We start from the raw sequence: 26,258 nt of genomic DNA, 5'->3' as shown, positions 1-26,258 counted from the left end.
CAGCTGTAAATGTACTCCAGAGACTTGATTTAAACCTGCAGGTATTCTACCACTGCTGCAAGCCTGAACCAAGAACTTTGCCATTACTGTAGGTAATTGATTCCAGTTTAACCAATCCTTGCTCTTCACTATATCTTTTTCATTTATGAATATAACTTTAATTTTAGATTTAAAGGATTCTAAATGATTTGTGGTTAAATATGATTTGTATATTGACCTGGGTCTGGGCTTGGTGCTTTGGGATCAGGAGAGCCTTTTTTCTTTACTGGTGTTGTTTTCATAACCATTTCCCCATAACAACTGGCACTGGTGTGATACTGGGAAACTGGAGTGTCTAAGGAATTGCTTGTGTGACTGTGGTTAGCCAGTGTTGAGACCAAAGTCCTCTTGTCTGGCTGGTTTGATTTGCCTAAAGTGGAAAACCCCAGCCTGGGCTGAACTGCCCTGCTTTAAGCAATTTGTCCTGAATTGGCGCTCTCAGTTGGTCCCGCCAGAACCAGCATCGTTACATAATGCTGCCCTCTTCTTCTTTACAATGTCACTAAAACTGAGAACAGGCATTTCATGACTTCTGTAGCCGGCACTGCAAGGTATTATGTGCAGATGTGCTAAACTTTTATATGCCCCTCATGCTTTGGCCACCATCAGAGACACGTTTCCATGCTGATGACGCTCATTAAAAAAGTGTGTTAATTAAATTTGTGACTTAACTCACTGGGGGAGTGTCATAGCTTCCTACTCAGATTGAACCTTAGCGTTCATAACTGAGAAGCTAGCATGAACCCCTAAGCTTAATTACCAGCTTAGATCTGATATCGCTGCCACCAGCCAGGAATTCCAGGCCTGACCCTCTCTGTCTCCAAACCTTCCTGGGGACCCAAACTCCAGAGCCTGAGTCTCACACCAAAGGGAAAACAAGCTCCCCCCTTGTCTCCTCTTATCTCATCCCCAGCTCCCCTCCCTGGGTTATCCTGGGCGTACGTACTTAAACTCCTTGAATGCAAAACAGAGAGGCAATTTACCTTGCCCCCTCCTTCTTCCCCTGAGGCTATGCAGATTCAAACCTAGTCAAGCTAACACCAAGAGATTCCCTCCCTTCGTTCTAGCTTTAACCGAGAAAAACTCAAACAGGTTTAAAAGAAAGCTTTATATAAAAAAGAAAAAAAAGACATAAAAATATTCTCTGTATCAGGTTGACATAAACAGATCAATTGCTTAAAAGAAAAAATATGAATAAACAGCCTTATTCAAAAGAGATACAATTTAACATTCCAGCAACTACACACATGTAAATACAAAAAACAATAAAAACCTATTGTCTTATACCTGTACTTACAACTGGGAAACAGAAGATTAGAAGCTTGAGGTAGAAAGATCCCTCTCATAGCTGAGAGCCAGACAAAAGACACAGACCCAAACATTCCGTCCCTGAGCTTTTAAAAATCCGGTTTCCTGATTGGTCCTCTGGTCAGGCGTTTGGTTCCCTTTGTTAACCCTTTACAGATGAAATAAACATTAACCCTTAGCCATCTATTTATGACAGGGAGTTAACTCGTTGTATTTGTGACTTAACTCATTGTATGTCTCCTCCTCTGTTTTACCCGCATTCTGCCATATATTTCATGTTATAAGTAGTCTCGGGTGATAACTCAGCACATGTTCATTTTAAGAACACTTTCACTGCAGATTTGACAAAATGCAAAGAAGGTAGCAATATGAGATTTCTAAAGATAGCTACAGCTCTCAAACCAAGGTTTAAGTATCTGAAGTACCTTCCAAAATCTGAGAGGGATGAGGTGTGGAACATGCTCGCAGAAGTCTCAAAAGCGCAACACTCCAATGTGGAAACTACAATACCTAAACACCAAAAAAGGAAAATCAACCATTTGCTGGTGGCATCTGATTCAGATGATGAAAATGAATATACATTGGTCCTCATGCTTTGGATTGTTATCAAGCAGAACCCATCATCAGCGTAGACACATGTCCTCTGGAATGGTGGTTGAAGTATGAAGGGACATATGAGTCTTTAGTGCATGAAGCGGGTAGCATTATCTCCTGCAAATGTAAACAAACTCGTTTGTCTGAGTGATTGGATGAACAAGGACTGAGTGGACATATAGATCTTTAGAGCCTACATTGTTTTATTTTTAAAGGCAGTTTTTTGGTATACAATTCTACATTTGTATGTTCAACTTTCATGATAAAAAGATTTCGCTACGGTATTTGTATTAGGTTAATTTAAAAATGCTATTTCTTTTGGTTTTTTTACAGTGAAAATATTTGTAATAAAAAATAAATGTTAAGTGAGCACTGTCCAAATTATATTCTGTGTTATAACTGAAATCAATATATTTGAAAATGTAGAAAACATCCAAAAATATTTAAATAAATGGTATTCTATTGTTTAAGAGTGCGATTAATCACTTGATAGCTCTAATTCTTTCCATATTTTGCATTCTTTTCTGCAGAACCAACCGTATATTTAAGCCACACATCAGAATCAAAGACAGGTGTAGATTTTCCCCTCACCTTTGTTCAGGGGCTTATGTAGAAATAAATTTGTTGTTTTTAGAGTAGTTTGCATTTGAGAGATTTCTACACATTACATGAAACATGCCCATGATTACTCCTCTTATCAACAGCCTCAGCTCAGACAGGCCAAGAATGGAATGGGCCATGGAAATTTAAGCACCTCTTGACCAATAAAGGAGTTGGACCTTCAGGTCAGGGTTGACGTTCACTGGGCAAAGAAGTAGGGGGATGCTTTCACTTCTATCTATACTGTTCTTGCTCAGAGGATTTTAGCAGCAAGGGCAGTCATCCTGACATTTGTCATGATTGCGAAATTTGCTAAAAAATTAATAGCTTTGCCAAGAATTGCTCATAAGAATCTGGGCTAGTATTGCTGTAACTTTCTTTGAGTTTAGCTGTTGGAAACAAACAGGGGTTTTAAAACAGAATTTATAAGAAGATTTCAGCACCATCATTCATAGATTACAGCCTCATGTTTTATATACTTTAATGTCTAAATTCTCAGTTACAGCAGCACAATCTGTCTTATGTTTTTTTATGGTTCATATTGTCATCATCTATTGTACTATGCTGTAGAGATCTCTTTCTTTGCAGTTAACTGCTTGAAAGAAAATTCCCTTACATATTAAGACTTGTGATACAGGTCCAAATTCTATTCCGAGACACACAGGCATGCATTGATGCACATCTCTGAAATCAGCTACTGTGCTTGCTCCTGCTCAGAGATTTTTTAGAACAATATATTTGACAACTCCTAATTTTCTTATAAGATTTAGTAATTTAGAGACTCGCATTGCTGAGAAAATTTAGCTAAAAATTCATACAAACATCATTGGAGAGAGCGCAGCCTGCACTATTATTGTTCCAGAAATGGGATTTAATGTGAATTCACATTTGTAAATACCAAGTTCAGTATGGTAGTTTCCATTAGAGCTGTGAGTTCAGATTCCATGAGATCCTTAATAGAACCCAAACCAGCAGAGTTTGTGTAAACCAAAATCAAACTGGACTCCTTTGCATTTGTATTATGTGTGTTTCTACCTCAGGGAGCCATTGCAGCCCCAGTTCAGCTGGGGAAGGGATTTTAGATTGGCCAGCGCTAAAAAGATAAGGACTTAGGACAGGAACGTCAAAGATGTGTTAAATGGAGTTGGTAATTTTGTAGTAAGCTCTGGCTACTGTCCATTGAGAGTCAAAGGGGCCAGATCTGAGAGGTGCACATGAGTGGGGGATTCATGATAACTATTAGCCTGCAGGAAGAAGGGCAAGGCTTTGCAGACTAGAATACCCTTCATCAGTACCCTCATTCTCCCTCATGGAGGAAGGGCGGGGAGGGGGAAAAGGATTTAGAAGTGATTTGAATCCTATGGGTTAGGCTAAAGAGGCCAACACTTGATATGGTTATTTAACAAGGAGCCCATTTAACACCACCCTTAGCCACAATAAATATCTAGTATTTTGTGGGACAGTGAGGTATTACACAGTCTTCATCCCTATTACTGATCCTAAAAGCTCATGCTTCAGGGTTTCAACTGGCCACCTGCAGGGGTCAGGAAGGTCTTTTCTGTATTCTGGGTGAGTCTTGTGGTGTGTTCTTTTTTTTTTTCTTTTTTTTTCAATCTCCTTCCTCTGAAGCATCAGGGATGGCCATGACTGGAGATGGGACATTCATCAGAGAGAGGCTCTGAGATGGAATTGAGCAATCTCTCTCAAGTGCTTGGCTGGCTGGTTCTTGCTCACATGCTCAGGGTATATGTGGGGTTGGGAAGAAATTTTCCTGCAGTTCATACTGGCAGTGACCTTGGACTTTTTGCCTTCCTCTGCAGCACATGGGTGTAGGTCACTTTCCAGGATTAACTGGGTACTTCTCACTTAATCATTTCCCTGCTTTGTGGGGGCCTTGGGCATTGGTGCACCTTGGTCCTTCCTATTCTCTTCCTGTGGCACATAATAGTCTAGTCTCATGTGGGCTGTAATTCTTTGGTTTCATTTCAGTTATTGGGATTAATGTGCAGGTGCTGGGTGGTGTTGATGGCCTACATGTGATATACAGGTCAGCCTAGGTGATCCAGTGGTCCCTTCTGGCTTTAACCTGTGACTCTGTTAAAAGTTGCTGTCTTCTGCTTTAAAAGCCATCCCTGTATCTGCTTTATTTTCTGCGTGTCCTGATCAAGATACTCAAACATGTGCCTAACTTTAAGAATGCTAATAGTCCCACTGAAGTCAATGAGACTACTCATGTACTTAAGCCCCTGGGCCTTCTGAAGTACTATGATATCTGAGAATTATTGTTTTTTTCCAACCAGTGAAATGTTATAAGAAGACTGGCTCATTTTATTTTGTCCCCATACATGTTTCAATCTTGGGGGAAGTTAAACACAAATACTTGAAATACAAATGCTAGAAGTTCTCCACCCTTTGAGATCACCCCTCCCCTATAAAACTAACTGCCACCTGCGTTAGATGTTTTTGACATTAAATGTCTTGAGTGAAATCCTGGCTCTATTTAAGTATAAATCTCCATTGGACTTCACTGGGGCTAGGATTTCACCCCTTGTCACTGTCCAAGTGATATGTGTTCTTTTTTTAATTTACACATGCTAGGCCAGATCTTTCAGATGATGATGTAAATTGACATGGCTCCATTAATGTTGACAGAGCTATGCCAGTTTACATCTGCTAAGGATCTACTCCCTGTGTTTTAAAGGGTGTTATAAATAGCACTACCTATCTTTGCTAGTTAGATGTTTGGGACCAATCCTTCAGTTCTACTGCATGTAACACTTCTGTTGAAATCCATGTGTGGTTAGCAGAAGTAGGGACTGCAGTATCAGGTCCAAAGGTGATGTGTTATTTGCTTAGGGTCAAATCCTGTTGGCACTGAAGCTATTTGTGAAGCTCCTCTTTATTTCAGTGGGACCAGGATTTGGCTCTTAAATTAAATTTATCATTGAAAATTAGATTTTTAACGAATCTATTTCACAGTCTAAGCATGTTACGAACCAATTAAGAATATAAATGGGCCAGGGTCTGGAAAAATGTGGAAGATGCTGAAAGCCTTTTTATCATCTTTATTTTCCCATCTTTCTACTAAAGCAAAGAGATCTGCGAGGCAAATGAAACCATCATGTGCCCTATGTGCGAACGCAATTGCACGCTACAGAAACTCAATGAAAGCTGCATATATGCAAAGGTAATTATTAGTTTTGTGTTGCAAGCTGATGCTATCTAAAAGTCAATTCTTTCTGCATAACAATTGCTGCAGTTACTTCAGCAAAGGCTCCGCTCCAATTTGGTGATGCTCTACTAACTTTTCAATGACAAAAAGTATTTGCAGCCTTTCTACTCAGCATCTATTTGTCTTTCAGTTGATGATTAGGGTGACCAGATGCTAAGGATAAAATATCAGGACCGCCACGGGTGAGGGCGCCTTTTTAATTCTTACACTCAGCTGTCCGAGTCTTCAGCAATTCAGTGGAGGGTCCTTCAGTCGCTGACGTTCTTCAGCTGCATTTCAGCAGAGGGTAATAAGTCTTGCCGTCAAAGACAGAAGCAACCGCCCGAAACAAAATATTGGGACAAATAGCATCCCAACTGTACTTCGGTCGGGACATGGTTCAAACGGCTCAAAACTGGGACAGTCACGATTTTATCGGGATGTCTGGTCACCCTACAGCTGATTCTAAAAATGACTTTCTGAGAGCATTTTCTGCTTACCTCTATTTTTGTCCATCTGAAGAGCCCCGATGATATAGCAAACTTTTTTTTTTCTGGTTGGGTTTTCTACTTTCCTATATGATTACATTCTCACTTTTCTGTTTTCCTATAGTGTTGATGACAGGATTTCTGTTCTTTTTAAAGGATTTTTTTTTCATTATAGAGGATTATAATGCTCCTGTAATGTGCCCAGTGCAATGGTCCTACACAGTCAAATCTTTTGCTACAGGGAACTGTCCATCAAACATAAACATTGACTGCTTTTGAATGCAAACAGTGTATATAAATGAACACATATATGAAGCCACCTTGGTTTGTATTATATTACCAAGACTGGAACCAGTCTCAGCTTTTCTTTCTCAAAATTATTCAGCACAATCATATAATTTTTGTTTAGAGCTCAGTATTAGTTATAGACATTTGAATGGTTCTGGCTTTAAGGCATGATGGTAATAAATTGAGAAGGAAATTCAGTTTGTAAAGGATTTTGAAATTTGGTTTCACTTCAAATTGGGATTTAGCCCAAAAATGTAGAAATTCTCCATGAAAAGAAAATGCCAACCAATTTTTTGATCAAAACATTTAATTTTGATTTTTAGTTTACTTTATAACACAAACAATGACAGCAAAAAGTCATTTCAAAATGACAAATCAAAATGTTTAATTTCCAAAATGTGGAAATGGGATGTTTTCGTATTGTTGGAGTTTTTTTTCCCCAAAACAAAATTTTAATGAAATCGACTTGATTTCAAGAAGCCTCTTGATTTTAATAGAAGTGCTTTTTCTGACAAAAATTGGTTCTATCAAAGTTTTTTCTGACCAGCTGTAGTAATACTCGTACATATACTGCATGTAACACCTTTCGTCAAACGCACACAAAGCATTGTACAAACTGTGCTGTGCTGCCCATCACCTATGGAATGCAGCTGTTTGATAGCCCACAGCAGCCTTGCCCAACAGTTGATTGGAAGGGACGCTACAATCTCAAATGTAGTAGTTTTAAATAATGTCATTTTAGAATCCCTGTCTCAGAAGAAATGTTTTCTCTTTCTTGTATTTGCTATGTAAGTTGCAGGTTTAAAGCTGTAAACATCACACACCCTTGTAAACACTAACCTGGAAAAGAGAGAGAGAGAGAGAGATGGCATTCCAGGCCTGAACTGCAATGCCACCCACGTACATCAATGGGTGGGGGAAATTGATGAGGCCAGAGGTGAAAGGGGGACAGTGATTCATAGATTCATAGACTCTAGGACTGGAAGGGACCTCAAGAGGTCATCGAGTCCAGTCCCCTGCCCTCATGGCAGGACCAAATACTATCTAGACCATCCCTGATAGACATTTATCTAACCTACTCTTAAATATCTCCAGAGATGGAGATTCCACAACCTCCCTAGGCAATTTATTCCAGTGTCCAACCACCCTGACAGTTAGGAACTTTTTCCTAATGTCCAGCCTAAATCTCCCTTGCTGCAGTTTAAGCCCATTGCTTCTTGCTCTATCATTAGAGGCTAAGGTGAACAAGTTTTCTCCCTCCTTCTGATGACACCCTTTTAGATACCTGAAAACTGCTGTCATGTCCCCTCTCAGTCTTCTCTTTTCCAAACTAAATAAACCCAGTTCTTTCAGCCTTCCTTCGTAGGTCATGTTCTCAAGACCTTTAATCATTCTTGTTGCTCTTCTTTGGACCCTCTCCAATTTCTCCACATCTTTCTTGAAATGCGGTGCCCAGAACTGGACACAATACTCCAGTTGAGGCCTAACCAGCGCAGAGTAGAGCGGAAGAATGACTTCTCGTGTCTTGTTTACAACACACCTGTTAATGCATCCCAAAATGACATTTGTGATGGTAGCAATAGAGGGCGGCACTCACCTAGGGACAATAGGTAGCTCCTCCCATAGGAGTCTTTTGTACCCATTGACCAGCTGGGGGAGAAGGGCACTGATTGGCCAGCGTTCCTCAGCTCCCAGGATTTAGCCTGATTCAGGGGCCATGTGGTAGCTCTTTTGGCCTTGTTACAGCTGCTCACCCTACCCACCAAAACTAAGAATGAGAACCCAACCTGACAGGTTCTGTAATGCACCAAACTTCACAGTAAAGTTAACAGAGCCCTGGTGATTTTTTACAAGGCTTGAGGGAGTGGGATGGAAATTATGCAGTTTTCCTTCTCTCACTCTTGTCCCTGGCCCACCATTTCCCTCCTTCTGAGAGGCAGATCACAGGACCTGCAGAAAACCCTACCCTTGTCTGGGGAGATGGAAGATAATGCTGTGAAGGTGGCTAGCCTGCTTCCTTGTGTCATCCCCTCCATGCAGCTGTAAGAAGCACAATTTGGACCATGACATTTCTTTTGATATGTCCCCTTAAGAATAACATAACTATTTAGTACTGGGGTATTAATTTAAGGAGAATATAATTATTTAAGGTGTGATTTGTCCAGGACACCAGGGTTCACACTCTTGTTCTTGAAAAAGAGTTCTTTAACAATCATAGGTGGTCAGCACCTTCGTTTTATGCTTTTGTCTTGTCTTCAACAGTATGTTGTCCTATAGCACATGCCCTGACTCACCAGCACTACTGTCTGTACTTCTCACTTCTATGCAGAGGTCTCCCATCAAAAGGCCCAGCCATCTCGGCCCACCCTGCTTTGCTTTAGGAGAAAATCCTAGCTTGATTTATTACTAAGGCTATAGGCCAAAACTGGTCTGGCCATTCTAAAGAAAATGCATGATCTGGAGCCGAAAACCCACCTTCTATTCAAGCAAGATCTTCTGAGTCATAACTCTTTTGGGGTTCCTTTTCCATTTCTTTAGAGAGGTGTATTGTTTATTGCACAGATTTCCCGCAACCTGCCACGCATTACAAATCTGGAGACATTTGTCATTTTTTATTGATTTGTAAAATTTTGTAAATCCTGCCGCTTTCATTTTCCAATCAGATTTTCAGTCTCATCAAATACTTTGCTTGTATTTTCCTTTTATTATAACAAAAGAAAAACAAAGCCAAAGGCATATTTGCATATAAGTTTCACACAATTATATAATTCACACAAAGAACATATTGTGCTTGATGATCTTTGGCATTAAGTAATAACTTCCCCATTTTCTTCAGCACAGTAAAATAAAAAGAGTCCTGTATAATACTAACACTTGTGTGTTTAATAACTCTACTCAATATTAGAAGTGTTTTCATTCAAGAGAAAATAAAACATACTGGAAAGCAATACAGTGTTTATACGGTTTAGATTTTTCTCCTGGTTTTATAAATGATGAGGATTTCAAGAGTTTTTCTAATATTTAGTTATCTTCCCTCTTACAGAATAGCCTCTCTCACCTGCTCAGTGTTTATTTTCTAAAAGCAGATGCAATAATGATGACAGTCTTTCATTTGAAAAAATGTACATTTGTCTGGTTTACAGGACTGGAATCTGCTACAGAGGACAACCCCAATGACAAAACAAGGCAGCTATTATGTGTAATAGTTTTTTTAGAGGGTGTTACGACCTCCCTTCAGCAAACTGTCAATCCCTTCAATATCCCATAACTTTTGAGACCATCACCTCACAAGCACAGCATTCCTGATGACCACAGTATAGTCAGTTACAATATAAGGGCCCAAAACCTTTACTTTTTTTTAAATGGGTTTTATCCAAGCTATCCCATTTAAATCAATTATCCTACCCTCATGAGTAAGGTTACTTGAATGAGTAAGAGTCTGCAAGACTGGGCCTTACATGATGAACAAAATCAACAATAGTTAAACTGTAATCTAAGCTGAAGTCTTTACTAAAATGAAGCTGTTACTTCTCATTTGAAACAATGAAAATGCCTAGAAATACTCAATGTTTTATTGCATTAGTTATTAAAACCACTCGTGAAAACTTTTCTTTTCAATTTTATTTTTCCCTAATTTCCCTATTTGGTGCTCCTTTATCAAATGTGCCTGCCCATAGATTCTTTCTTTCACTGGTTTACTCCAATATATTGTAATGATGTATGTCATCTTTCAAATGACACTTTAAACCTGAGGTTCTGGTCACTGATGCTCACCAAACATCTTATAGCATTGTTTCACTAGAATATGTTTCAGCCCATTATCCCTGACCAAATTTTATCACTGGCAATTGCCTGTCTAAAATCCCCTTTCAGCAGGAGAAATTATTCTTCACCTAAGCCTCCTAATACAGTACTATTGCCTACTGTGGCTCATACACAGTGACTGCTGGATTTCTACCATGGAAATGGCTGTACTTCTATGGTGGATAAAATGAACCCTGAACAATACATAAAGGACATCATTTTCAAAATAGGGACAACAAACCCCCTTAAGGCACTCAAACTGACACATAGGCATGTAACAGTTTTCAATTACAATTTATCCACCCATCATGAACTTTATCTGAATTTTGCAGATAAAACAAATCTGTCCCAAAGAGTTTACACTGTAAAGTAGAAAATGGATAATAGGGTGCAACAAACAGCAAAAGCGATGGGGAGGTGGAATGTTACGCTAACCGTAGTACTATAATTACTTCATTTTGACATTATCTTTTGTTAATATCTGAATGGTTTTATTCTTCATTTTGAGAGTGATTAGGATTTTCAGACTCTTTAGAAGGGAAAGATATTTTCAAGAGGGATTTAGAGGGAAAGCATGGAGGCCTGGTGGACCAAGTGAGAGAACGGATCCAAGCATGGAGTTGCAAGGAAGGAAGAGAGAATGAAGGGAACGATTAGACAAGGAACATTCATGGGGGAGAGGTAAATAAAGAGATGAAAGTGGCTAGGTAGGCCTGATTTAAGTTGTTCAGGCCCTAAAAGGACAAGACAAGGAATTTAAATCTGACGCGGCAGGTAAGAGAAAACCAAGGAAGATTTTGAAGACTGGTGGGATATGGTCAGAATAGCTGGCTAAGTAACTGAGTTTGGAGACAGTATTTTGGACACAGTAAAGATGACTGAGGCCAGAGTGGGAATTGCAGTGAAAGATGATTCAGGCCTGGACTAGCAATGGGAATAGTGAGGGATGAATGGAATTGTGCATGTAAATGATTATGTGTGCACCTTTATGTGGGATTAGGGCTTCCTATTAGGATGCCTTTATTTTGGGGTCTAAAACATGTAAAGCACATTTTGATATTTTTTTTGGTGTGTGTGAGGGGAATACTATATGAATGCAAAGTGGTATTGTTATTTATTTTGCATTATGTGTTTTACTTTCTGCTTAGGTTACACATTTGTTCGATAATGGAGGGACTGTCTTCTTTGCTATTTTTATGGCAATATGGGGTAAGTCCATTTCCCTTGCTAAGTGTTCTGTTCACCTCTCCTTCTATAGATGACTATTAGTTTTAGAGGGATTTGAAGTTTAATGTAATGTTAAGCAAGTAGTATCCATGTTTTGTTTACATTTTCCTATTTTCATCAAATCAATTTTTGTACTAATAGGACATAAAAAATACTCCACTACTAATTTATGTTCAAAATGTAACGAATAGAAAAATAAGGCCTTTAATCCTGCAATCTATGTCATGTGTGCAGAGCCTCATGGGGGTCCACTCACACAGACTAACGTGAAGGTTTGGGGACAAAATCAGTGTAATCCAATGTGGAGCACTGGAAGATTAACATATTTGAAAGCTTGTAGGTGAAGGCTACTTACAGTGAGTTAAAGGCAGGTCAGAGGGTTTTGTGCTAACTATTTACAGGAAGACTTCATGTAATTATTCTGTTCTTCGAGGGCCTCTCTGCATTCACTGTGACATCATGCTCCTCACCAGGAGGCATCAAACAAAAAGTAAATGCTCAGAGGTGATTCTTGAACAGGAGTTGCCATTGTGTAACATTTCTTTGTTCAAAAGCAGGCAAATGCAGTTTTTACAACACTGAGGGGTCTGATCCAGTGATCTTTCATTGCAGTCAATAACAAGTTTGCAATGGGAAGTCAGTGGCAACATCTAGGTTATAACAAGATTAGCATGCTGCAAATATCTGAGATAGATGAGTAGATACTTCTTTCTGTGAAAGTGCTGCATATTTGTACCCTGAGACTTTAACATTGGTCCACACTCTATTCAAACCAATGCTGTACCATTGTGATGAGGTTAAATGCCACGCAGATGCTGTATTTATATAATACACATGAACAGGCATTTCTCACCTTCTTGGATGCAGCAAGTGCGAAGGGGAAGAGAAGGGGTTTCAAAAGTGTTAATTCACAATATGTGGTTGAACATCATTTATGTTTTGATGTCCTTGCTGGCAAAAATAGATATGCAAACAACTTAATTAGATTTTAAAAAAGGGGTGATCAATAGGAGACAAAAACAATGAAAACATCTGGTGTGTGCACTTGTAATGCTTGCAGCTGTGGCAATTCATTGTTACATCTCCACTTTGCTGTTGTAAGCACACAACATAATGGTTCCTGTAATTATTTAATTATATAAAGCCGCAAAAACTTTTCATTCATGGCCATGTGATTTGTCCTTCTGCACACAATATGCAGATATGTGTGCAGTCCTTAGCTATCACCCAGGGGCTACTTGTGTCAATTTTTTGTTTAGTATGAATGTCCAGAATAATTAATAATCCCCTGAGTTTTTCTGGGTTCTCCCCAGTCCTAAGGCAAAGTCCTTGCTTTCTCTGAGGCAGACAGCACTGATAGAGTGGCCCTCTAGCAATTGCTCTTTAGACTTGGATCCTGTATCAACCCTGTGATACTCTCTAAAGCAGAGAGTATACCAGAAAAAGAAGTCCAAGGAAATTCCATTTACCCTCATGGTCAAACGTCTGACAGTTCAGGGTGCTTTGAAGATCCAGCACAGTGATGGAGATTTTAATTTTGTTTCTCTGTAGTCATGGTTCACTTATACACTTACCTATATTCACTTACATTAGATTATCACAGTTGCAAATGACTGACATTTAACGTCTTATTGCTTTTTTCTTTGTGAACTTAACATACTCGTGGCCAGGTTCTCAGCTGTTATTTGTGGGTGTAGTTCCACTGTGTCCACTCTTAATAACACACATTAAGATCCACAGCAATAAACATATGTCCCACACAAATATTAGGCCCCTTAATCTTTAAGACCCCTAAGCATCATGTTGTTCTTACCAGTAATATTTTACCTTCCTAAAACTCTGCTTATGTCTTTAGGCATCTTAGGTGGCTATAAACCGATACATTGTACTATTATTTTGGATATCTCAATGTTTTTTAGACTTGCTGAATGAGCAAGATTTTAAACTAGTATGTGGTTCTCTGGATTCTTTTTATATTTTTTACCCAAAGAGAATTCATTCCTTCCACGTAGCCTATCCCAAAATATGCTGCATCATTTCCACAGATCCTAACCTGCGATGTAGATAATAGACCAACTGGTGCAGAGGAGGAGGAAGTTGACTATTCATTCTTGTGGTCTCCTTTTTGTAGTAATTGTAACTCTGTGTGAGCAAATTCTTTTCATGCTAAACAATAATTCACTTTGGCCTGGCAAATTGCAAACTGTAAGTAAAGTAGTTAAAACCAGTGCCGTATAGCTTTTTCTCTCAGGAAGATGCAAATATCAAGGCGAGGAGGAAATCCCCCAAGCAGCATATCTGATGGAAATGACATTTGAAGAAAACTGCTTCTCATCAAGATAGTCATTATGGTTATTTTGTCTTGGTGCTAAACTTTCCTTAGAGTCCTGGTCGTATATTGCTCTGTTATATGTTTGCAACCTCGACTGAAGCCAAAGGAAGTTGCCCAGGTGCAACAAACAGGATTTTGCCTGTTTCTGTGCAGTTTGCTAATATTGTTTTTTAAAAGATAGCATAGTGCCTTTTAACACACAAGCAGATTGAGCATTGAATTTAGTTTAATTACCAACTGCGACAATTGGTGCTCTGGCACAGCAGTGTATGACTGGCATCTGTTAATATATCTTATGATTTCAGATATGCAATCCAAAGCCTTTCATGTCAATAGCCATAGGATTATGTATGTAAAACAAGGCACATAGATCACAAACGAGTTTGTAATCTGAAGCCAGCGGACATTACTCGCAGACTTTATGCTGAGGGTTGAGACGAAGTCATATCACCCATTGGAATGCCATCATAAGGTCTTCCTCTGCTGTTCGGTGCTGCTGGTTCGTTTGTTGTACTGGGGTTGTAGTAAGACAAATCACCAAAGCTCACATCATGTGATGAATTATCTAATCGGAGACCTGGAAAAATACATCATGATTATTTATAGGTTTTTCAGTGGTGCTTGTCTCTTTAGTGTCTGAGTGCCTCAACATTAATAAATTTAGTCTTGCAACACCTGAGGTAGAAAAAAGCTGTTGTCCCCTTTTTACAGATGAGGAATTGAGATAGAGAAAGATTCAGGACCTGATTCAAAGCCCACTGAAGGCAGTAAATTGACTTCAGAGGGCTTTGGATTGGGTTCTCAGTGGCTTGCCCACACAAGATGTCTGTTTACTGAGTGGTGCTTTAGCAACAAGACCATCTTTCCTCGCTTCAGTTGAAAAAGAACAACACTGTTTCACTAAAAACATAGCAGTTATTTTTTTTTTACTCAAAGATGAATAATCCAAATGACTCTGGGACTAGATTAAAAAGAACAGGAGTACTTGTGGCACCTTAGAGACTAACATTTATTTCAGCATGAGCTTTCGTGAGCTACGGCTCACTTCTTCGAATGCATAGAATGGAACACACAGACAGGAGATATTTATACATACAGAGAACATGAAAAGGTGGAACTATGCATACCAACAGGAAGAGTCTAATCAATTGAGATGAGCTATCATCAGTAGAAGAAAAAAAAAACCTTTTGAAGTGATAATTAAGAACTTAACATAGGGAAATAGATTCAATTAGTGTAATGACCCAGCCATTCCCAGTCTCTGTTTAAGCCTGAGTTAATTGTATCTAATTGTGTTTGTAAAACAATTGGTGTCCAAAATGTATATTGTGCAATATAGGTCCATAATTATGCCAGAACTGGTAGTGTTTAACCATCCACTATCATAAACACTTACATGGATCTTTAATTTTTTGTTTTTATTTGGGGTTTGGGGGGGGCGTTATGCCTACAAAGTGCACTACTTGGTCGCACAATTCATTATGGCCCTACTAGTAGCATGTTACAGGACATATACAATAAAGCAGCATAGTTTATCTGTAACAGAAAATAAGGTTACATGTCTCAAACACCAGGCACAATAGGGCTATAGTCTTGATTGGGGTGTCCAGGTGCTACTGTGATATAAATCTATATTAATAATAATGGAACAGCTGTGCATAAATGACCTCTCTGCACATGGAACAGTGGGGGCCATTGTCTGGTGTGCTGGAAAAAGTGAGCACCCCTTTAAGGGCTAGAGAGCCAGGGAGTGACTTTCTGCTGCAGTGGCAGACCAGTTCAGCATGGGGAGGCTGACCACTCCTCCCACCAGGGGACCAGAGGAGAGAGGAGACTATATAGGTCCATGCAGTGCAGGAAAAGCCCTCTTTTACGTGGATCAGCACCCACCTATGGAAGCGGTTAAATATTAGGTTTTGTCAGGGCCTGCTGTGGACATTGTGCTGCTCACTCCTTTTCAGGGGTCTGGGAAGGAATTTGTCCCTCACTGCCAGATTGGCCAACATTAAGTATATGTGGGGCGGGGGGAGAAGGGTTGCCTTATGCACAGGAAGTTCTGGGGGCCTTAGCTGGGGCAAACATGAAACAGGACTTCTGATATAATGTTGCAACTCATTATGTAAACGTGGGGCAGATGTCCAGTGCAAGGACTCTGTAGGGAAGAGTATATTGATGAAATAAAATGGATTGGTAAAGAATTTAAAGGAGGTATTCTTTAAAGGAGCAGAAGTGCGAGGGGGATGGGGTGGAGGGCAGTTCAGGGCTCCTGTGACTGGCAGGAAACCAACTCACTATCCATTATAGTCGCCCCACCCCCCCCTTAACCCTCATTTGGGGGCAGGGGCAGGGGGAGGGAGGGATGGTGAGGTTCCAGCAGCAGGTTGACTGGGAACCAAGATGGGTAAGGAGAAGAGCTAATGGAAGCTGCTCAGGTATGTATTTAACTGATTATGGAATTACCTGCACTGTACGCTTATATCTGCCAGGTACTCCCAGTCATTTAAGAATAAAATTGAGACTTAATTAAACCACATCCAGTATCTACTGTCCTACTTCCATTATAGCCGGACAATGGCATTGTATTCCAAATTATGATTCAACACGTTAAGAATTACATTCTTACATACATCTACATGGGGGAGAGATTTTAAAAATAGAGTAAAAGAAATTTAATTCACTTCCTCTGCATATTTTAAATGTGTGAACACTCATTTTTTTCTTTTGTATACAGTTATGGAAAGAGCAGTGGATATGTGCATACGTGTGTATTCACAAACTTCTAGATAACTTATACATTAGTTTCCTGTTTAAGAGAAAAGTATGCACTGTAATTAAAAAATAAAAACTACAATAATCTGAGTGCAAGATGTTTCAACACATGGGAAAAAATGTTCTGGAGGTGTTTGATCACTGGCTACTATACATTAATAATTATGCATAGGCCATATTTTACTAAACACTAATCTATTGTCTATAAGAGAAAATGCTGAAAATATGCTTGGCTATGTTCGATATCAGTAATTTTAGATCTCTGTTCTGAAATGTTGTCTTGTGGTTGGTTTTTACTGATTCTGTGCGGCAATGAAGATTAAAAAGCTCTTTAGTCTATGCTAGACAGAAAAGCATAATAGAATTAATGTGTTGAGTGCTAGACTCTTAACTTGTAAGGTATATGTATGCCTGGCTCATTTCAAAATAGCAAGAATTTAAAATCAAGGCAGCTCAATAAAATGGATCACTACAGTGAAATTCTGCCTTCAGCCTCAAAGCTGCAGCAGTCACAAAAGCAAACCTAAAGACAGAAAATGCCTATTAAAATGCTGAGTTAGAGACTGTTGATTTATTTCTCTCCTTTAGAGATGCTTGTACAGTAACTGTTACCTGCTTGTGCCTTGTGAGATTTTTTTGTCTGGTTTGGGGTTTTTTAATCTTTGTGTGCACTTTACACCTTGAGAACATAAATACAAATGTGCATGTCTTTGGAAACTTCCATCGTTATTCCTGGTAACATGGGTTTTGCTAATGAAGATTTTTTACAAACCTTTCTCAAAAGTAGATAGTCTCAAGGCAGTCAGATCACTATTTGCAAATTTTTTCAAAAGTATTTTAACAGTTATGCCACTTTTAGCAACAATGCTGGCAAAACCCTGGTATTAATACCACAACCAGCTCCGACAGGTAGGACTTTTGCAGTCATGCACAGTTCCATTATCCATAAGGGTGCAGATCAAATTACAGGATCAAAGATCATGTTAACAGAAATTGTTTTTTAAACAAAAAAATGACACAATCAAAATACGGACATGGCCTAATTGCGTTGCAGTCTTTTATGCTAGTGGTGTTCTATGGTAGATATTGTAGTTTATGAATCTTATTTAATGTTCTTTGATTACAGTTTTACCTTAGTATCTCAAAATTATTCTGTGTAACCCATGTTAATTTGTGAGCATGGATATTTTTGGGTACTGAAGTTCTGAAAACACATGAATGGTATCCTCCTGGATTTATTTATGAGGGAGTTTGCAGATAACCCACTGGCTTAATGATACTGATTGGCAATGACTGCTGTTCATTCAACTCAGTAGTTGTACAATTTCCGCTTAGTATGAACGTACTCAGCTAGGGCCAAGGTGTTGCATGTTGTTCAGGTATTTTGTATATATGAAATGGTATCAAAGTCTGAAGGGACTATCTTCACTGTACAGTTAAACCTGGATTTTAGGCCAAATTTCTCTACCATCCGCACAGAAAAACCTGTGACACTGGGTTGGAGGTGCTTTATGCACCCAAATGGCGGTATGGGTTAGTGTCCAAGTTCTGTTTTAACTTGGGCTGGAACCCAGCAACTTTGCAGTGAGGACACAGGAAAAATCTTTCCATTGCTGATAGTCCTCCAATGCCTTCCCACAATTTCCTCTGAAGGACAGACAGATCCTCCTACAATTGACTGAGGCCATGGCTACACTGGCGCTTTACAGCACTGCAACTTTAGCGCTCAGGGGTGTGAAAAAAACACCCCCCTGAGCGCTGCAAGATACAGCGCTGTAAAGCCTCAGTGTAAACAGTGCTGCAAGCTACATCCATAGAGGATGTGGAGTACGTGCAGCGCTGGGAGAGCTCTCTCCCAGCGCTGGCGCTGCGACCACACTCGCACTTCAAAGCGCTGCCGCGGCAGCGCTTTGAAGTTGCAAGTGTAGCCATACCCTCTGAGAGCATCCTCTAAAGTGTCTCAGCATAAAGCTATGGGATATGTCTCCAGGCATACCCAGGCTATTGCAGAACAGTGAGGACAAAATAAAGAGGGTAGGGCTTTGCTGTGGGATGCTTGCACTTGGGATTAACTGTGTAGAGCAGAAATACCCTAAACTCTTCTCTCAATACAAAATTTACCAAAGATTTTTTTTTAAATTCCCTCTCCCTGTTTATGAATACTGAGAAGCCCTGGATGTACTTAGAAACCATTTGCTAAACTGATTTGTACAATCTAAATAAAAAAAGAATAGCAGTGAAATCCTAGCTCATTGACTTCTGTGGGGCAAAATTTCAACTCCAGGGTTCTGTGCAGAATAGGAAAGTCCTTCTACTCCGGGAATATTTGTGATATTCTTTACCTGGTTCAGTCCTTGTGTCGTCATAAAGTCGCTGATGGGAAAATGAGCCAGACTTTCTTTTCCCACATATAAAGTACCCAATCAGACCAATTAATGCAGATCCTAGAATGGCTCCTACAATCGCACCAAACACTACTCCTGCACTGTGGCGATTCTCTGGGAGAGAGAAAAAGGAAAAAGAAATTATTCCAATGAAAATTTATAAATCTATAAGGCCAGATCCTCAGCTGACGTTTTACACAAGTTGAGAATCTGGCCCATTCTGACATATTTCACTTTACAGACTATAGTTAAGTCAGCCCCTCAACACTCCTGTGAAGCAAGGAAGTATGACTGTCTTATTTACAAATGGGCAAACTGTGGCACAAAAATGTTTTAGTATAACTTTTCCCAGTCAAGCAAGTATTTGACCAACAGCTGTGAATGGAACCCACGAGGTGTGGTTCCCAGACACCTACTCTAACCATAAGGCCTTTTGTACTGTCCTCTGATAAAATCTCTTTAATGTAACAATTGTAAGTATTTAGAGCAAACTATAAAGCTAGCCTGTGATTTTAAGTGCCTCTGTTTTTGGGTGCCCAATTTTTCAGACACTTTGTTGGGCATCCAAAATCAGAAATATGGAAAGTGTTGGCTGTAACTTTTTTTTTAGTTTTTCAGATAGCAAAATATTTTTTTCTCCCCAGCATTTTTCTTGGGATTTGTGAAAATTCAAAGAAAAGTTTTAGATCTTCTTTGAAAGCCCTCTTTCAAAGTCACTTTAGACAAAAAGTCTTGATGCATTGTAATTATTAGAGCTATAGAGAGAATCTTGAAAGCATGAAGATAGCCTCCAGTTCTTAGTGTAAACTGTACTGCATATGCTGAAAAGCATTTTCTGTCTGATGATAAAAGACTACAGGCAAATTAATGGTATAAAAATACTGTGTCTCCTGATCTTCCTTTCTCATTCACTGAAGCCTGAATCAGAAAGAGCAGAATAGAGAAATGCTATTTTTGGTTTTACTCTGTATTGTTTCCCCAGGCTTAACCAAATTGATAGTAATAAAATACAAGGTAAGCAATTCATTTGGGCATTATTTATAAATTGAAGGCTTTAGTCACAAGTGTTTTGCACTCTGTGTCCTTCATGCTTAAGAAATGATTAATTTGTTGCTTTAAATGCTTTGAGGATGGGGATTGTACCCATTGACCAAACCGGATATTCTCTACGCGAAAGAATAAATGGACACAAATCTGACATCAGGAATTATAACGTTCAAAAACCAGTAGGTGAACACATCAGCCTCTCTGGTCACTCAGTAACAGACTTAAAGGTGGCAATTTTGCCACAGAAAAGCTTCAAAAACAGACTCTAACGAGAAACTGCTGAGCTTGAATTAATATGTAAACTAGATACTATTAACTTGGGTTTGAATAGAGACTGGGAGTGGCTGGGCCATTACACATATTGAATCTATTTCTCCATGTTAAATATCCTCACACCTTCTTGTCAACTGTCTAAAATGAGCCATCTTGATTATCACTACAATTTATTTTTTCTCCTGCTGATAATGCCTCATCTTAATTAATTGGCCTCTTACAGTTGGTATGGCTACTTCCACCTTTTCATGTTCTCTGTATGCATATATATTTCTTACTACATTCCATGCATCTGATGAAGTGGGCTGTAGCCCACAAAAGCTTATGGTCAAATACATTTGTTAGTCTCTAAGGTGCCACAAGTCCTCTTGTTCTTTTTGCAGATACAGAATAACACGGCTGCTACTCTGAAACCTACATTTTTTTTTTGAATTTCAAAAAACTTTCAGGTGAGGTCTAGTTTTATCTGAAGCAGTTCACACAACAAAATTACAGCTTTCCAGACAATGTAAACATTTTAGTGTTCAGAATCATTACTTTGTTGAAATTTTTTTACTGTAATTAAACCTTTACCTTTGTTGGGTTCTTTCGGATTTGATGGGACTATAGAATGGTTGGTGAAATTCTGGTGTACATTTTCTGTAGTCTGTGAAATTGTTTTGAAGTCTGTTGTGACACTGCCACTCTTGTGTGTGGATAATGTGGTCAGTGTATTTGATGGACTGTTCGTGGATGAGACTTCCATGGAGCTCTTTAGAGAGTCTTTAGTGGAGATTGTTGCAGTAGAACTGGTCTTATAGGTGACTGAAGTGAAGTTTTTGGTTTCCGTTTTCGATGATCCACCAGTATTTGTAGGCATGTTGCTTTCAGTCACTGTGGAAATGTCACTCATGGTTATGGATATTGTTGAAGATGGTGAGATTCTGTTGACATTTTTGGCAGAAGTATTTGTGCCCTCTGTTGAACCCTTATCCACATGTGAAGTCAAAGACAACACTGTGTTAGAGGAATTCTGAGATACACTATTGCTTTGAGTGATGCTCTCTATTACTGTACTTTCTGCTGCATTTTTATTGACCATTGTTGGTGCAGCATAGCTTATAGCAGAAGGAGTTATTCCATTATCTTCAGTAACACCTAACTGATGTGAAGTTCCTTGGTGTGTAAGTGGAGTTGTATCTGTAGTTGAACTATTGTCAGTGTTTGTACTGACTGTCCTATTGTAACCATTGCTTCTGGTCCACCATAAACTAACCGGCAGCAAAATAAAAAGAATTCCACTGGAAGGCAGCATGGTATTGACTTTGTAGTTTGTTTCTTTATGTAGGGAACCTGAAAGAAGTGAACAGTTCTTTGATTTAATTTATTATGTGAAACTGAGAGCTGGACAATGAAGACCCAGACATGTTGATGAAAATTTACAATGATACTAGAGAAGTGAAGTCATGGAGGTTCCTGAAGGTATGTCTACGCTGCAGTTAAACAACTGTGGCTGGCCTGTGTCAGCTGAGTCAGGCTTGGGCTGAGGGGACTGTAAAATTGTGGTGTAGACATTCAGGCCCAGGGCTTTGTGACAGGGGAGGGTCCCAAACCCTGGACTGTAGCCCAAGTGCAAACATCTACACCACGGTTTTACAGCCTGAGTCCCATGAGCCCAACTCAGCTGACACAGGCCAGCTGTGGGTGTTTAATTGCAATGTAGACATATCTGAAGGTTTGCATGTTAAGAACTTAACACTCCTTGATAGTAATCATATTCTCCCAAAGCATTACTGTTCCGCAACAAAGCTTTTTGCATGCTTCCATAGGCAAAGCTGTATACTCCCCTCCATTCTACAGCTCACAGTCTGTAATAACTTGCTATTACGTGTAACCAAGACCCCCTTGCACCAAGACCCATGCCTGAAAGGGCATGCTTCCAGCAACTGATGCTTTCTGGTCAGAGGGTAACCCCCAGCAATATGTGAGTAATAGGGGTGTGGCAAGGCTGGAGAGCTAAGTAACAGAGTGTGTTCCCATGCAAAGTGGTGTAATTGTTGTTGCAATTAGCCTTTGAAGATCATGATTTCCCTTACATGTTTTGTGACCTTGAGGGGGAGACCATCACAGGAATACAGCTGCTGCCAGGGGATTCATGACAGTTCAGCAGCAGCCCATGGCATTAGTGGAACTGCATTTCTGAAGCAGAACTCCTTTCTGTGTCCAACACCAAAGCAGTGCAGTGTACCCTGATTTGCAAATGTTCAACCGAGGACGAGGAAGAATTCTGATCCCCAATCTCTTGGGTCTTTAGACAGCCATATTGCCATATGCTTATCTAGCTTTCCAGAGTAGTGACAGCTTGAGATCATGCTATCATTACTTCCCAGAGATCACAGACTAAATGTGGAGGTTAGCGCCACTTTCAGTAGTGTTAATTAACCTACTACACTTATGCATGTTTTGTTGCCTGTAGGAAGGAGACATGCTGCGTAGAGGCAGTGGCCTGGCTCCTTCTCCTTTAACCCTTCAGCTCCAATGGCTGGCCCATTTTCCTTTCACCTTTATAAATCTAACAGGGGGTTTTCCATAGCTTTGCTCCTCTCTGCACAGCAGGGGAGAGGGATGAGTATAGGGATTCACAAGGCTTGTCTACACTGGCAATTAACAAATAAGCCAGCTTGTCTCTGTGTCACCCTTCCTACAGAGACTTCTGTCATTTGACAGAGGATATGGGTCAGTTTCAGTTATTAGTCAATGAACCTTACATTAGGTCTGATCCTGCTCCCATTGTAGTCAGTGACTGAACTCCCGTTGACTTCTGTGGGTACAAGATGTAGGGCCCAGGACTGGAATCTGAATGTATGTGTATTTGTGGGATTCAGCTTTCAGCAATCTGTTTATAAATATTGTTTTCATGTTGATAAATTGATCAGTCTCCCAATAGAGGGTGGTCATCTGCCAGGTGGGATTAATATTCCTTAATTAGTCAGCTAAAAATAAAAGATTAAAAACTTTATTTTTATTATTATTTTACAGAAATAAGTATCGCAACTTTCAGTTTAGAGCTAATCTGGAGTCACAACTCTGTAACTGAGCAGCCAACTCTCACAATTATATTAATGAAAGTTGCTTTGTTTTCACTATACCGGGTATAGGGACATTTTTCCAATCTGAGTAATAATTACAGAAAAGTATAGCAAACAAAATTTTAAATGAGCTTTTACTAAGCTTTCAAATATTTGCTTTCATCTTGAAAGTACCATTGTTTTAGCTCACTGGCATAACCCTTCTTTTTTCTTTGTATCAGTAACCATGTCATTACTGAACAAAGTGAGTTTTGTCATATGTCTTATTTCACCTTGACTGTAATTTGAAACTACCAAGGGAAATTACTAATGGTTCACTTTAACTGTACCTTTCATTTCTGTTTCATAATGCTAAAGAGTCAGCATCCTTACTGAACAATGTGCTTTTCATGGTTTCCTTAATCTTGTAATTTTTTTCCTGGGGGACAAAAAGGGAGAAAACACCTTGCCACAAAGATTTTTTTTTTTTACAGTAGTTCTCAGGCTATATTTAGGTTGCATTTCTTGGAAACCCTTGGTGTCTAATAATTAACCGGTCTTGTATTAGTGTAGCATTAAGATTCAGTCAGAAACAACCCTACAGCCCTAGAAAGCCACCCATTGTCCTTAGAGCTTAATATGCAAACAGTGGTATTATAGGACAACTGCAGATATTGCAGCTCCAGCACCTTGATCTGGCCAAAATCTGATGAACAGAAGATTAGCCAGAATCTAAAGAATTTTCCTGTTAGTTTGAGCCTCTAATTGTAAAATATCTTTTAAAAGGAGAAGTGATCTGATATGATGATTCTGATCTTGCTGGCACCTGTAAGTAACTATACTGAAATCACACTAAGGTCCAAGCTGTGTAAGTGATATTTGAATCAGACTCTCTGACTTAGATTCTTCCCTCATTATGGTCCCAATCCTTCAATGACATGTGTGCATGCCCTCTCTTAGTGTGGAGCCCTACTAAAGTCAGGCACGGGTCCATCTGCAGGCATCTCATTGCAGGATCAGGGCATATAGATGGAACTACATACCTATCCCTAAACAAACCATTTGACATTGGTAGCTTACCACTTTGAAACTGAATATAATTTTGAACAAGGTTTGGGCTTATCACATATTTTTACTAGTTTTATTTTGCTTAAAACTGAATACCCAGGAGAAAGGCTAGTGAAAATCCGTGTCACACTGTGGTTAAAGGCACTTAGAGCACTGACTTTATTTTATTGATCTTTTTTGGTAGTATTCCTACTGTATATGGCTCCTCCTCTACGTTCATATGTGTGCATATGTGCATACACACAGTGAAATCCTGGCCTCATAGAAGTCAATGGCAAACTCCTAGAGTATGTCTACACTGCAGATGCAACCACGCCTCCCAGCCCAGGTAGACAGACTCAAGCTGTTGATTGCTAGACTTAGTTCATTAAGAGCAAATCCTAAAGTTACTTGCTAAAATCACTTCTTAAAAGTGCAGGAAAAGCAATTATCAGCAAACTTTGAAGTACAGTGAAATATTTTCATCTTTCTCTTTATGGGTCTTACATCTGTGCCTATCTTTGCTGTTAAATCTTGGAATTACTGGCCCAAATTAATTTGTCTTTTAATGTTTTCCTTATAAGGTAGTTTTGCTATGAGTTTGGTTACCCAGTCCCTACATTCACCCAAATATCTTGTCAAAAAAATCAATGCTGCTGTGATTACTTAGCCAAATTCATTAACAAAAATACACTTACCTTTTAGCTCTACAGTATATGCAGGTAGGTTTGAAATACTTCTGTGGCACAGAGTGCAATTAGTTTAGTGAACACAGTAGAACACAGGTACTGTAAATGCAGCTGTCACGCTCATCAGGAATGCACTGTAGAAACTTAACTAGGTTGGGCTGTATTTCTCTGTGTGTAACAGAACACCTGAGAACCAGACTAACCTGCTTCTCAGTTGTCTTTGTTAAGAGCTACCATTACAGAGTTCACAGAAATTACAGGTTTCATTGTAAAGTGGGTAGACAAGTGCCCATTGATTCTGTGAAGATTACAAAATCTTTACATTGACATTTCGACAAGGATATCAAATGTCTATAAACTATATGGGGTATTGGTCTTCTCTTAATTAGACAGCAGCCATTTTAATAAAGAACCCTTGTAGTTTTCTGTCGAGACACACTTTTTTACTGTGCAGGTATTCCCTAACTGAAATAGTCAACCAATGGAACTCCTTGACAGAGGATGTTGTGAAGGCCAAGACTATAACAGGGTTCAAAAAAGAGCTAAATAAATTCATGGAGGATAGGTCCATCAATAGCTATTAGCCAGGATGGCCAGGGATGGTGTCCGTAGCCTCTGTTTACCAGAAGCTGGAAATAGGCAATGGGATGGATCACTTGATGATTACTTATTCTGGTCATTCCCTCTGAAGCACCTGGCATTGGCCACTCTCAGAGGAGAGGATATGGGGCTAGACCCAAAATGGCCATTTTTAGAGTTTGAAGAGAAATGTTTGTAGAAGATGAATAAGCAAAAGTTAATCATACTATAGCATACTCAATATACATCAGCTTTCTACTAAATATATATATGTACATGCTGTTGTGCATTAGCCCAAACCCCTGGGTCCAATTACCCTCCTAATTTGAAGGGATTTGAAATGTAGATTTAGATCCAAATTTGGTAAATCAAACCATCAACCCAGATTTGGGGGGGAAATAATAATCAAATTCAGATCTGAATCTTGCATGTCAGACCCTTTTTTACGTGCTATATATAATCTTGGGGGTAGATTTAGAGCAAATGGGGGTGGGGGAAGGCAAACATGCATAGTTTAATTTTTTACATACTT

General features: G+C 39.3%; 2 protein-coding genes across 7 annotated transcripts in view; one reads left to right on the top strand and one right to left on the bottom strand.

Moving 5' to 3' along the window:
• Nucleotides 1-26,258, top strand: part of ANO3 (anoctamin 3) — a 380,230-nt gene that overhangs the window by 315,345 nt on the left and 38,627 nt on the right. For all 5 annotated transcript variants that reach the window (XM_075065231.1, XM_075065229.1, XM_075065230.1 and 2 more), the window contains 2 exons: nucleotides 5,632-5,728; nucleotides 11,481-11,541. In XM_075065231.1, the coding sequence (XP_074921332.1) occupies nucleotides 5,632-5,728; nucleotides 11,481-11,541 (158 nt within the window). The remainder of the gene's footprint in view (nucleotides 1-5,631; nucleotides 5,729-11,480; nucleotides 11,542-26,258) is intronic.
• On the bottom strand, nucleotides 11,997-25,283 carry MUC15 (mucin 15, cell surface associated). Of its 2 annotated transcripts, none has more exons than XM_032803710.2 (4): nucleotides 25,157-25,283; nucleotides 20,938-21,696; nucleotides 19,003-19,158; nucleotides 11,997-14,468 (listed from the first exon to the last, which is right to left on the bottom strand). In XM_032803710.2, exons 2-4 carry the CDS (start codon nucleotides 21,656-21,658, stop codon nucleotides 14,311-14,313), a joined length of 1,035 nt encoding a protein of 344 aa, XP_032659601.1. In that variant the 5' UTR covers nucleotides 21,659-21,696; nucleotides 25,157-25,283; the 3' UTR covers nucleotides 11,997-14,310. The 2 variants fall into 2 exon arrangements, with proteins under 2 accessions (XP_032659601.1, XP_032659600.1); XM_032803709.1 differs by lacking the exon at nucleotides 25,157-25,283 and adding an exon at nucleotides 23,762-23,826.

Source organism: Chelonoidis abingdonii, chromosome 4, assembly GCF_003597395.2.
Source record: "Chelonoidis abingdonii isolate Lonesome George chromosome 4, CheloAbing_2.0, whole genome shotgun sequence".
Taxonomy (NCBI): Eukaryota; Metazoa; Chordata; order Testudines; family Testudinidae; genus Chelonoidis; species Chelonoidis abingdonii.
Note: the sequence above shows the minus strand (reverse complement) of the source record. Positions and strands in the feature narration are given on the sequence as shown.